We start from the raw sequence: 13,754 nt of genomic DNA on the forward strand, positions 1-13,754 counted from the left end.
TAATGTTTTTCATATTTACATATTTATAGACTTATTTCATTTGTGAATACCTGAATTTACATGGAGACACCAATAAATCAACACACAGTCCATTATATTAAACTTTACTGGTATTATGGTTAGCAGAATCTGATGTGGCCTCCAACAGTTGCCAACACCCAGTGTCTATGCCTGTGTGTTACACCCTGCCTGAGTGAGGGCGGGGTCTGGGAACTTGCCTCCTATCTACAATAGGTTGTTGCTCAGTTATGAAGGTTAGGAAGAGTGGGAGTTTTCTCTTGTTGGGAGTCTCCTTCCCTTGCTCTGCTGTTGTAAGACCCTCTGTGAAATGGTCCTGATAGAAGGAAGGACTGAATTCCCAGTGCAGCAGACCACAGCAGATGCAGGGAACACAGACCACAGCGGATGCAGGGAACACACAGACCACAGCAGATGCAGGGAACACACAGACCACAGCAGATGCAGGGAACACACAGACCACAGCGGATGCAGGGAACACTGACGGATCATTTCTAAGAGGACCTAGGGTAGCTGCAAACTGACAGTTTGACCCAGACACTGACGGTCACCAGCAGCTGAGGTGAAACTGCTCTCAGGCTTACCACACTGGTTATACAGTAAATGACGAAGAAATACATTCCCAGAGGAATGCGTTTAAGAATCTTCCACATTGCACTTCCTGAGAGAATACATCTTTTCATTTTCATACATAACCTATTCCTTTTCATAAAAAATGAAGGTAACCAGCCGGGCGATGGTGGCGCACGCCTTTAGTCCCAGCACTCGGGAGGCAGAGGCAGGCGGATCTCTGTGAGTTCGAGACCAGCCTGGTCTACAAGAGCTAGTTCCAGGACAGGCTCCAAAGCCACAGAGAAACCCTATCTTGAAAAACCAAAAAAAAAAAAAAAAAAAAAAATGAAGGTAACCAACCAATGCGTCCAATACTGAATTTCATTTGGATGTGGCCCAAGAAGCTGATCTTATTGCTGTTTTTCGAGTTTATCAAGTGAGCCAAGCAAACTCCTAGAAAAGACAAACTTGAAGACATTATTTTTATGTCCTTCATGTTTTCCCAAATGACTAACTGTAAATTAAAAAAAGCCCAAGTAATACTAATAAGTGAAAAATATTTCATCTAAAAAGCATCCCACATCCAGAAAAAAAAATGGGGGAAGGAATCTAATTCCTCTGAACAGGGCTTATGGGTTCCTGTAAACAGATTTGGGGTTGCATGTTTGCGGGGTGCGTGGTTTGGTTGTGTACAGTGGAAACAGCCATCTGTTCACTCCATTACCAAGTTCAATTCCAAGTAACAGCTCACTGAAGACAACAGAGGCTGACCTCCTCCAATCTCCTTTTATGTTTGGGTTTGTTTGTCTGTTTCATGTCTTTCAGCATGTAGACATATATATATCTACCCTCTGAATAATTCTTTCCCCTTGAAGGATGATACCAAATGCCACTTCAGGAGAGAACACAAATTCAGTCTTTGGACAAAGAGATATCTCAGAGATGTTGGAGTTGCTTTGTATTTCCTAACAAGGGCACCTGCAGTCACCACAAAGATTCAGAACCCAGGATGTTTCTAGGTATCCTTCAGGTGCACACAAGACTTTCCAATCAGACAACAAAGGATGATGGCATTTAACCCACCAAAGACAGTGATCTGATAGATTTCCGATGCAAAACTTATTTACATAATTTCATTTAATTTAAGGCTGTTACAATGCTTCAATTTTTAGTTTCATATTTTGTTTGGGGAATTTTTAAGCCTTTCGTATGTCGCTCACAAGTAATCACTAAACAAAAATGTCCAGATCTGCTTTATTAGCTTCGTTTCTAGTGCATGACTTCCTTATCTGTAGCAACTTTAAAAGTTGGAATTCAGAAGCAGAGCCAGGGTGATGGACCCCAAACTCCAACCTTCAGTTCCTTTCTGCAGCTCTCCCAACTGGCACAGCGCTTTCCAGTGTTCCCAACCATGAAAGTACTCACAAGCTCAGGTGTTCCTCTCTAGACTCTCACTGCCTCTGCTCAAAACCAACAGAAGACTGCTGAGCAGGAAGCAAAAAAATCTCAAACATCTGTAGACTAAATTCCAAGCACCCTGCTATGTTGAGACGATCCCTTATTGTGATGTCTAAGAGAAAAGAAGCACTCCCTCTCTAAACTATACTAAAGCATATACTAACTCGAAGACAACTTTTATCAGTGAAATAAAGAAAATTAGTACACTGAAACTCATGGTCATAAAACAAAAAGGGCAAAACCCAACTAGATTCAGGTTTCAGATCTAACCTGCATGAGAGTGACACCTGCAGAATGTCACTTGGCAGAGCAGGCACACTGCCAGCTCTCCATCTCTTCCACCCACATTTGACTCTGTCTGGTGGTTTATTTCCTGGGTTGAGATGGGACCTCACTGTATAAATCAGGCTGCTCTCAACTCAGTCTTCCTGCCTTGTCTCATAAGCGCTGGAACTATGAGCAAGTTCTACCATGGCTAGCTTCACACAATGCTTCTGAGGTCTAAATTTTACAAACACAGCATATGGGACTTAAAATCTTGACATATGTTGTCAAACACTATACGGCTGTTTCTTTAGCAGAGAAGCAAACAGACATTGATTCATCAAACCAGTCAGATTTTCATTAAACTCGTTAACCTGGAGACCATATGTTTGCTTCTACCTCAAGTACCTGGGGTTTCAAAATAGACGTACAGAGTAGAAAACTACAGGACTTGTGTTTATAGACCTTAAAAGCTTTATTATAGTTCACATATAAAATTATAGATAATGTATACTTAAAAATATTTACATTAAGAATTACTATAAAATACTTTAAACATCAATAAAATAGCTGTTCTTGGCTTAAAACATTCATGCCTTAGATATTAGATCTCAATAAATTCTTAATTATATCAGACACAGATTTTCAGATAATCAGAACACGTTCCTCCAGTAAAATTTTATATTTTACAACCTAGTGACTGCCATAGCAAAGTTGGCTTAAAAATAATAAAGAGTAAGATTTTGTTTTTTAAGACAGTGTCTCACGCCCTTGATCCTCTTACTCCAGACTCCCATGTGATGGGCTTACCAGTTTGCACTACCATCCTGGAAAAGTACCTGAAAGACTTTACATGCTGTTTCTCCACCCTACCATGGGTAGCTTATAGAAACCTGGTTTTGAGGGTCTCATCTCAGTCACACAGATCTGTCTAAGAGCAAGCAGCGAATTCCAGATGATTATTCTGTTTTCAAGCAAAAACATTCTCCAACCAGGGAATTCTCTCAGGTACAGAGACTTGTAGATAACCTACTTGCACCTGAGCCTGAAAGCACACAGAGCATGCTGGGTATTGCAATAGTGTATTAAGGCTGCTAAATTCAGGATATAAAAATCTCAAGATATCCAGTTAAATTCAAACTTATAATGCACGTGTGAGCCACATGATATTGGGAACACATCGAATCCCCAGGATTATTGATGGCTCTGGAATTACAGCTAACAAGGCAGGGGATGCTTTACCCGACAGCTCTACTCTTGACTTTTCTCCTGATGTGAGTCACAGAGCCCAGAAGATTCCAGGGATTGGATATGCTCTTTCTCTCTTCCATTTTGAGCTTTGCTTAAATAAATTCTACGTTACATCTGCATAATGTGGTGTTAGCAGTATTCATTCATGATTCCATTGCAAACATGGAAAAATTATTTACTTATAATCCCTACCATATTTGTATACTCTCACCAAAGATTGTAGTGCGTTGAGTAGGAAATATTCCTGACCAGGAACAGAGACTCAAGTTTTCTCTACCAGTTATCTGTCTTTGAGCAAGAACATGTATCTCTTTACAGGTCCAACATCTCAGATTTCCAGGATCCTATGCAGACTAAAATGTGCCACAAGTAACTGAGGTCGTGGTTACAAATTTCAGAAACAACGCTTCTAGCTATGTCAAGGTGAAGAACACTGGAGCCTATACTGCCTATACGATGCTCTTGACATTTTAAGGACTCACTTGCAGAGACAAGCTAATGTCAGTCTTACCTTGTCACCCTCCTTCCTCAGACTTCCACAAAGTGCTGCAAATGCCCACCATGCCTGTATTGATGATGATCATTACATTTAAATAAAGTTTATCTATTTAAAAATATACCTGCAGGTTAATGACAAACCTAAGATAATTTCACAAATTGTAGGTGTACACAAAAATACATTATTTTGTTGCTTTGCCCACATATAAATTTTAAATATTTATTTGTATTTTTACACACATGTGCAAACATGTCTGTGTGTGCGTACAGATCCCTTGGAGTTGGCATTAGAGGTGTTTATCCCTTGTCCAACATGAATGTTAGAAACCAAATTCAGGTCTATTGCAAGAGGAACACTGAGCCATCTCTCTCTCTTCTACCCATGTGTAACTTTAAATGTCTGTAAATACCTGGAAAGTCAGCAATTTATTCTATTTATTCCAGATCAGTCCAAAATCAACTGTCAGACTTACTAAATCATCTAAATGAGAACTCAAAAATAATATAGTCACAGGTCTGATGACCTATGATCTAGACCTGTCTATGTCTAGATTAGTCTACGTATGCCAAAAATGTAATTCCAACTTCTCTCTGAGGTTCTGATGGAAATCCCACTCCTTCACACAGAGATAGTCGAGGCAAACCATCTTGCCTCCCATTAATTACGTTGCTGCTACCAGCATAATCACAGATGCCTTTCTCTAGTTGAGTGCTGTGCTCCGTCAGAATACAGATGCCCGGCATGCATTGCGAGTGCATAAATAACACGGAAGGGAGAAAGCACTTCATCACCAGTCTTATGAGAATGACACAATGTCAAGACATTTCAGATTTGCCGTTAGGCATAGGTCGAAATGCTACAGGATTTGCCATAAAATCGAGGACTTTAGTTATATCTGAAGTTTAAATTCCAATTCGGAACATACTTACAAACTTATCTGGAGTATTTTTGCTTACTAAATCTGGAAATCCTATGTGGGCTACCTTACCTTACCTTGGTATTTGCCAGCTTATACATTTCCTTTTTGGTTTCATTTCATTAATTTTTTTTGAGAATTTCATACATGAACACTGTATTTACACCATTTACCCCTCCCTTTCTCCTCTCCAGCTCCTCATATGCCTCCTACTCCCTCTCAAATTCATGACTTCTTCTTAACCGTTGTTACATATGCATCTATGTATGTACACACATGTACACATACAACGTCTTCTGAGAACACAACCTACCGAGGCCATTCGGTGTCACTCATATGTACATATGTTTAGGGCTGACTATTTATGGTTGGATAAACTATCAGGGAACTCCTCCCTGAAAAAAATTGACTTTCCCTCTCTCGGCAGCCAATGCTGTTCTTTATCTAAAAGTGGGAACATGTGAAATTCCCCCATCTCCACTGCTATGTCAACTGTTGGTAGCATTACTCAGGCAGCCATATTGTTGTAATTTTGTAGGCACAGCTTTCCTGCCATATCAAAAAGACACTATCTAGCAGTAGGTACACTGGTCCTCTGGCTTTTAGAATCTTTCTTCCCTGTCTTCCACAATTTTCCTGAGCCTTAGGTACAGAGGTTACATTACAGATATATCTACTGTGGCCAAACTTGCCAACTGTCTTTTGGGACTTAAGGCCTTATTAATATGAGGACATTCATGTCTGACACTGTAAATCTAGTCGGTTACCTTTGGCTGGACCAGTCATGGACCCTAGAGGCAACCTGCCATTGCCATTCTCATAAATCTAGCCAACGATCTGTGGGTGGAGTAATCATGGACCTACAGACAATCTGCTGTGGCCATTCTACTAAACAAATGTAATCTCTAACTGTAAATTACCCACAGGTAAATGTAGCTTCACCCCTCATTAAAGAAGTTTGCTTTTGTAACTGATGTACATTATTACAGAGATCCATAATTGGTCAAACCGCAGAGCTTACTGCTGCACACTGCACCAACCCCCCACCCCCCAACCCCCACCCCCGTGTCTGCGCTCTGTGCACTGGCACCCAGTTCGCGAGCTTCGGGCAAGGGGGCTGGAGGTTAAAATACAGACACACACAGACAGAGAGACAGCGACACGGGTCATCCTTGAATTCCCCAAGAATCCCCCTTTATTGTGTTCAGGGGCAGATTATATAGAGATAGCCATGCCTCAGCCAAACCCACCAGAAACCACTCTCCTGCCATCAGGAACTCCTGAAGATCTCGTGCTCAGAGCAGCTGTAGGCACTCAGATCAGGGGATTACAAGAAATTCAGGATCTGGGGGCTCACTGCTCCCAACAGCTTACATCTTTTCTCTAAAACACTTGGTTTTTTATCATCCTATAGTTGAGAGGTTAGACCCATTACAGCCCATGAGAGATGAGAAGGTCTAGGGGTGTGTGTGTGTGTGTGTGTGTGTGTGTGTGTGTGTGTGTGCGTGTGTGCATATGTATGAGCATTTACGGGAGTGTATGCAAGCTCTCCAGAGTATAGCACACATGTGGAGGACAGAGAGGACAATTTCAAGTATCGGTTCTTTCCTTTGACCTTGCAAGAGACATCGTCTTTTGTTTATCACTGTGTGTGCCAGGGTAGCTGGCATAAAAATTTCTGGAGACTCTCCTGTCTTCACCTCCATTTATCATTAAGAGCATCATGGTTGCAGACCCACCCTGCAGCACTAGCTTTTTACAGAGTCTTGGCATTGCAACTCAGCTTCTCAATCTTACGTGCACAAGTTTTTCCTAGTGAACCCTCTCTCCGGGTCCTGACACGATTCTGCAAACATCACGCCTTTCATACCTTTGAGTAGTTTAGGAGAAGTCCACTTAATAAAACGTTCCTCTTCTTCATGTCCTCCGCCAAACTCCTAATCCACATCAGGCTCTCCATCTTTGGAGCAAGTGGAGCTAAGGTGAGGTCACAGCAGTGCACCTGAGGACACAAGCAGAGCGTGGCTCTCGTTAGCCTTCCCTCGGAGAGAATTAAAACCCAACTGCTGTAGTCTGCTAGCTTTGTTAATTCATGCGAATAAAGTCCAATGTCTTCTAGACAATAAACACCTAATAAGTGAATGACTCCTCCTTTATGAATATGAAATAAAGGCTCGATGAGAATACATTGAAAAATATAAAACGTTACCATTATTGGCAAATCATACCAGTTTCATAAAAACACAATTCCAATAGTTGTTTAACTAATGATCTTAACAGGTTCATTATTTCATAACCTATAAAAAGCTAATAAAATTAATGGAAGTAACTTTGTATAGTATTTTAGAATATCTGACATTTCTAATAAATAATTATCTATGTCTATAATAAAGCCCAAGCAATTTTTTATGGAACATTGCTTTATGCGATGTCAGTATTCTGAAAAATATGAAATATTGGTAAGGGAGGACTCAGTTTTCTTTAAAGTGCCTGTCACTGGGAGTTTGACCGTGCTCCAATGAACAATGAGTATTTGGGCAACACAAATTGGATTTGTTGTATTTTTTCTTTAGGAAGGAAGCACGATGGTAGAAAGATGGAGTTGGGAGGAATGGAAAATGAGTGTCACTGGAGTGCATTGTGAGAAATTCTCAAATAATCAATAAAAAGGAACATGTTGGAAAAATAAAAACACTTTAATTGAAATTTAAAGGATCACAGAGAGATCCTTCCTTAATTCTACAAATTATTGGTACAATTTTTCACAAGATAATTTAATTTTTAGTTTTTTGTTTATTGAGACAGGGATCCTCTATGCAGTCCTTGTTTTCCTCGAACTTGTCCTGTACACATGAGTTGGCCATGAAATCATAGAGAGCCATCTGCTTCTAGCTCCTGAGTGCTGGAATTAAAGGCATGCACTACCACTGCCTGGGCCAAGATAATTTATTAAGTGGAAACATCACACAGTCCTATTATAGGAAAAAGCCTAAATCAGTAGTTCTTAACCCGGGTTTACAACTCCCTTTGAGTCAAATGACCTTTCCACAGGGGTCATTTAAGACCATTGGAAAACACAAGTATTTATATTATGAATGTAGCAAAACTACAGTTAAAAAGTAGCAATGAAATAATTTTATAGTTGGGAGTTATCACAACATGAGGAACTGTATTAAAGGGTTGCAACATTCAGAAGGTTGAGAACCATCAGCCTAAAAGATGCAAAGAACAGGAATAAAAGTGTGTGTTCTTTTGAAAGACCCAATTTAAAGTAGTTTTCAGAATCAGTAATTTCCCTATTACATATGCAGACAACCAGCAACACTTTAATGTGGACCCTGCCCTTATGCACTACAGCAACGGCCCTTCTGCCCCAGTCTCCCACATGGAGGTACACTGCATAGCAGACACACATTTTATTGTGTTTTTTCTATAGTATATAGCAATGAGGCTTTCTACCCCAAGATTGCATTTTCCTTCTCCAGGGAAAAATATTTATAAGAAAGTCTTTATTATTTCTCTCACTGCTGGAGATTAAGCCTAGGGCCCCACACATGGCTAGCCTGCAAACACTTATTGAGTTATGCTCGCCTTAAAGACAATGGTTTTAATAGACATTAGTTCAATAGTGATCCAATAACAATGAGCTAGTCATTAAACATAGTTAATTAAAAATATGTACATACAGTTATTTCCTTTTTGAAATTTAAAATGACAAAAGCCCAACTGTATGTCAAAGAAATAACTTTAAATGACATTTCACAAAGAAACTAAAAGAAAAAGAGCAAGAAAATAAAGGTTGTTCAAGAAAATTAAAAGTAGAAAGGCTTTCCAATGAGTTAGCCAGCTGACAGTGCAGGATAGGAGGTTGTGACCCTGGAACCCTGGGCTCTCCTTTTCCTATCTCTGCTTCCAGAAAAGTCATACAGGCAGAACTTCAGCTGTCTTAGCTCCTGTCTAGTGAGCTACAGCATTGCCAGAGCTGAGAGTGCACTATAAATACTAGACGTTCAGCCAATGGAGTTAACTTGTAAATCAGTGTTTAGAACCCAAGTCCTCCCTCAATGCCCACCAGCTACAGCAAGAGATATTGGCTCCTATTTAGAAGTCCTATAAAGATGGCTCACCAACCATATTAAAGTTGATAAACTGAACAGACTCATTTATATCATTGATCAAACTACATCTACAAGTCTCCTTTCTATGGATTTGCATCATTCAAGTGAGTGGGACTTGCTGGTGATAGGCTTGCAAACACAGCAAGCTAACTTACCGAACTCTACTCAGCTGCACAAATTACAGTCTCGGACAGAACCAAAGTCAGGGGGTTGACTAGCAGGTCCTAAACCATCACGTCTGAAAGACCACTCCTGTATGATGCTTCATGCTTCAAGGTACAATTAAACCCTTAAATGTGTGTAAGTCCCAGTAACATATAAATACAAAAAAATGCTGCTGTCTTGCCGTGGTCCTACCAAAGCCCAGGTTCAAGTCCTAAAATGAGGAACTGGCATGGACAAAAGAAATGAAATAGTTAGTGTCCAACCTCCAGCTGAGTCGCAAACAAGAGGCTGGCCGCAAACAGCTTGAGTCATCTTTATTTATGCATCAAAAACAAGCATGTTTTCCCACCCTTCAGCACTAACTTCTGGTAAAAACAAATAAGCCAAATCTGTTTCTTCCCAACATTTACATGAAAACAACTTTTAAACTAAAAAGAACAGTCAGCATTTTGCTAGCTTGTCTAAAGACCGAGCCAGGCACATCTTGTCCTTACAAAGCTGAAAAATGATAACCATAGGAACACGTTTTCATGAACTACAATATCATTCAAAACTTAACAAAGCATGTTTATAGAAATGTGGGTGGTTTCCCATCAACTGATTTTATACAGTTAGCTTATACTTCTTCAATGGTCCATTAATATTTACTGCCTCTCATTCTGTCAGAACTGAATAAGAACGGTTCCCAGGCTCTGGAGTGGCACTTGGTATTTCTAGATAGGAAACCTGAGAAGTATCAGTTCCCAAAGAATTTGAGTGAAAAATACTTGAGAAAAAAAAAATGGGATTTTCAGAAATGATCATATCTGCCCATGTGTGACTGACAAACTGACCCTAAAAACCACCAAGAGAAGCATCAACATTGAGAGAGAAGAGAGCATACAGACTCATGGTTCCAGCGGTATTCTGCTCCGTCCTGAGGTCCACTAGTTTTAGCCGAGTGAAAGACTGTCTCCAATGGGCTCTGCCTCGTGGAAACCAATGGGACGAGCACTCATATGCTGATCCGAAGCTAGGCTACGTGACTCCCAACGTCAGCTAACACGTCACTCACAATTAATGTGTCTGGAGTCCTTAGCTTTTAGAATGAAGGACTTGGCTAATATGATTGCTCACCCATTTAAGTATATAAAGAGTAGCTTTTTCTTTAGTATAAATTTTACAAAATAATTTTCATGTTTTTTTAAATCTCATACTGAAGAGGCGGGAGTGATCCTGGGGGAGGATATTCTCAAATAGTGACCACATAAAAGTGCTTTAATTCAAATAATAGCTGCATAGGTATTTAAAGTGCAGAAAGGAGAAAGAGTGGGAATACTGATAGCCTTACTAGAGGAAAGATGACGGTCACAATGAAAACAGAGCTCTCTATAGAAAAGCTACCAGGAAGTCGACCCAGCAGGAAATGCACCTGCCAGAGTCTGACGCTCCTCTCTGGATGTCTGATCTGGGATCAGGTGCAGTTTTAGTTTTCTTGGGAGAACAGAGATGGAATCTGCTTGCCTCTAGACAAGCATATATTGAGGGCATGCTTCCCTTTTTTTTTTTTAAGGTTATAATTCCTGGGTTTACTTGGAAAACTTGCCTGTGAGCTGATGTCACTTCCACACCGGCCAATACCAACACACACTTAACCAACACAGAGATAAAAACTATTCTTACAGAACACGCATTGTAGCTAAAACATGATGGTTGGAATCAAGGATGTGGTACAGTTGTCTCTAGAGTTGCTATTGATTCATGAGATGTATCACCTGGAACTAGGAGATTCTTGTTCCAACCATGGTTCTATAAAATGAAGCAGGCCCAATAGCTAAGACATTACATAACAAAACATAAGTGAAAGGTTCTGGTCCCAACCTTGAATATTTTACTCCATGCTGAGCATTGTGCTGCTTATACAACAAACATTTTTTAAAAACACAGATATATATCATTAGATTAGTAAAATTTAAGTATGAAAAATAGGCTGCAACTCAATATTCATTTACCAGATTCAAAATCCTGATGGTATTTTAAAGATGAGGACAATATCCAATAGATGTTCTCACTAATAGCATAATCTATTAATAAGCAATTTTATGTTTATTTAGCTGAACATCATAGTGCGTGTGTGGAGTCTAAGGACACTGGGCAAGAGTTCATTCTCTCTCTCCACCTCATGGGTTCCAGGGATCAAACTCATAATTGTTGATCTGTACTATCAGTATCTATTCAAAAAGCCTTCTGCTGTGCCAATGAGTTCAAGATTATTCCCCATTTTCTCTTCTATCAGCTTCAGTGCGTCTGGTTTTATGTTGAGGTCTTTGGTCCATTTGGACTTGAGTTTTATGCAGGATAATACTATGGATTTATTTAAACTCTTTTCCATGTAAATATCCAATTGGACTAGCACCATTTGTTGATGATGCTGTTCTTTTTCCACTATGTATTTCTGCCTTCATTATCAAAAATCAGAAGGCCATAGGTTTGTAAATTTACATCTGGGTCCATTCAATGTCTATTTTTATGCAATACAATGCAGAGAAAGAAGTACATATCCCATAAGCTTGGGTATGCTGTGTGTTCATTTTCCCTAAATTCTAGAAAATCTTTAACTCTTTATTTTTGCCTTAGCCCATTTTTCAATTAGTTGAGGGATACTCAACTCCGTGACTTGGTAAACTTTCTGTTGTTTCTGTGGCTATTGATTCCAAGTTTTAATCCTTGGTGGTCTGACAGGATGCAGGGAGTTATTTCATTTTAATTATATTGTGTCTGAGTATGTGGCCAGTTTTGGAGAAAGTTTCATGAGGTACAGAGAAGAACATATATTCTTTGTGTATGGGTGAAATGTTCTGTTAAGATCTGTTATATCCATTTGGTTTATAATGTATGGCAGGTCCAGTATTTCTGTTTAGTTTTTGTATGGATGACCTGCCTATTACTGAAGGTGGATATTGATATTTTGTATTATCAGTATGTTAGGGTCAATATGTTATTTAAGCTTAGTAGTGTTTCCCTTACAATCTTGGATATGCTTGTATTTGGAGCATAGAATTTATGAACTGAAATGTCACCTTGGTAAACTTTTTACCTTTGATGAGTATGTTTCCCTATTTATTTTTATTAGTTTTGATTTGCAGTTTATGTTAATAGATATTAAAATGGCTACCCCAGCTTGCTTTTTAGGCCCATTTGCTTAGAATATCTTTTTTCAACGCTTTCCCTGAGGTAATATCTCTGATACTGAAGATTGTTTCTTGGATACATAAGAAAGATGAAACATGTTTTTGCATCCATTTTGTTAGCCTATGTCTTTGTATTGAGAAATTGACATCATTGACAATGAGAGATATCAACGACCAGTGATTATTGATTCCTGTTATTTTCATAGTGTTGGCAGTAGTGGTAGAGAGACAGAGAATCTTTTTTTTTTATTTTTCTGGTCTGAGATAAATTATTTGCTGTTTTAATGGGTATAGTTAACCTCCACAAGTTTGAGTTTTACTTCAAGTACTTTCTGTAGGGCATGATTTATAGATATATATTGTTTAAACTTGGTTTTATCATGGAATATCTTAATTTTTTTATATATGATTGATGTTGTGGTAGATATGGTAGTCTGGACTCTATCTGTGGTCTCTTAGAGTATACAGGATATAGGACCAGTCCCTTCTGGCTTATAAAGTCTCCTTTGGAAAATCAAATATAAAGGTCTGCCTTTATATGTAACTTGGCCTTTTCTTTTCACAGCTTTTAATATCCTTTATTATGTGTGTTTATTGCTTTGATTATTATGTGGTGAGGGGACTTTCATTTCTGGCCCAATCTATTTGGTGTTCTGCATGTTTCTTGTACTTTTACGGGTTAGAAAAGTTTTCTTTAGGTTAGAAAAAATTCTCCTATTATTTTGCTGGAAGTATTTTCTATGCCTTTAAGCTATATTTTGTTTACTTCCTCTATGCCCATTATTCCAAGCTGTGTTCTGTTTGTAGTATCCCAGATTTCCTGGACATTTTGTGCTAGTATTTTTAAACATAATGTTTTATTTTGACTGACGAATCCCTTTCTTATATCAGTCTTCAATGCCTCTTCAATCTTTTATATTCTGTTGGTTAAGGCTGCCTCTCTAGTTCCTGTTTAAAGTCTTACATTTTTCATGCCAGAATTCCCTCAGTTTGTATTTTCTTTATTGATTCTATTTCCATGTTCAGGTCTTGGACAGTTCTATTTATTTCTTTCCATTGTTTGTGTTTTCCTGGATGTCCTTAAGGGATTCATTTATTTCCCCTTCAATTTTCAGATAGGCAGTTTTAAGGTGTTTTCCTGCTGCTTCAGTTATGTTGGGAGAATCAGGTTCTGTTGTGCTGGGATAGCTTGGCTATGGTGGTGACATATTGTCCTTGTTGTTATTGATTCTATTCTTATGCTGGTGTCGAGGCATTTGTGTTTGGGGTGATTATGGGTCTAGGTGCCCTCACCAGAATTGCCTATTGAGTTCTACTTGAAAATTCTAAGCTCTCTTCAGCCC

At 39.0% G+C, this 13,754-nt stretch overlaps 1 protein-coding gene across 5 annotated transcripts in view; it reads right to left on the reverse strand.

Moving 5' to 3' along the window:
• Nucleotides 1-13,754, reverse strand: part of Crppa (CDP-L-ribitol pyrophosphorylase A) — a 260,261-nt gene that overhangs the window by 107,606 nt on the left and 138,901 nt on the right. For 4 of the 5 annotated variants that reach the window (XM_041658392.1, XM_041658390.1, XM_041658389.1 and 1 more), the window contains one exon: nt 6,829-6,960. The exons of the other annotated variant lie outside the window; for it this stretch is intronic. In XM_041658392.1, the coding sequence (XP_041514326.1) occupies nt 6,829-6,960 (132 nt within the window). The remainder of the gene's footprint in view (nt 1-6,828; nt 6,961-13,754) is intronic. 5 annotated transcript variants of the gene reach the window in all.

The sequence above is a fragment of the Microtus oregoni genome, unplaced genomic scaffold (genome assembly GCF_018167655.1).
Source record: "Microtus oregoni isolate MIOR12 unplaced genomic scaffold, Mior012 000009F_ref0000495, whole genome shotgun sequence".
Taxonomy (NCBI): Eukaryota; Metazoa; Chordata; class Mammalia; order Rodentia; family Cricetidae; genus Microtus; species Microtus oregoni.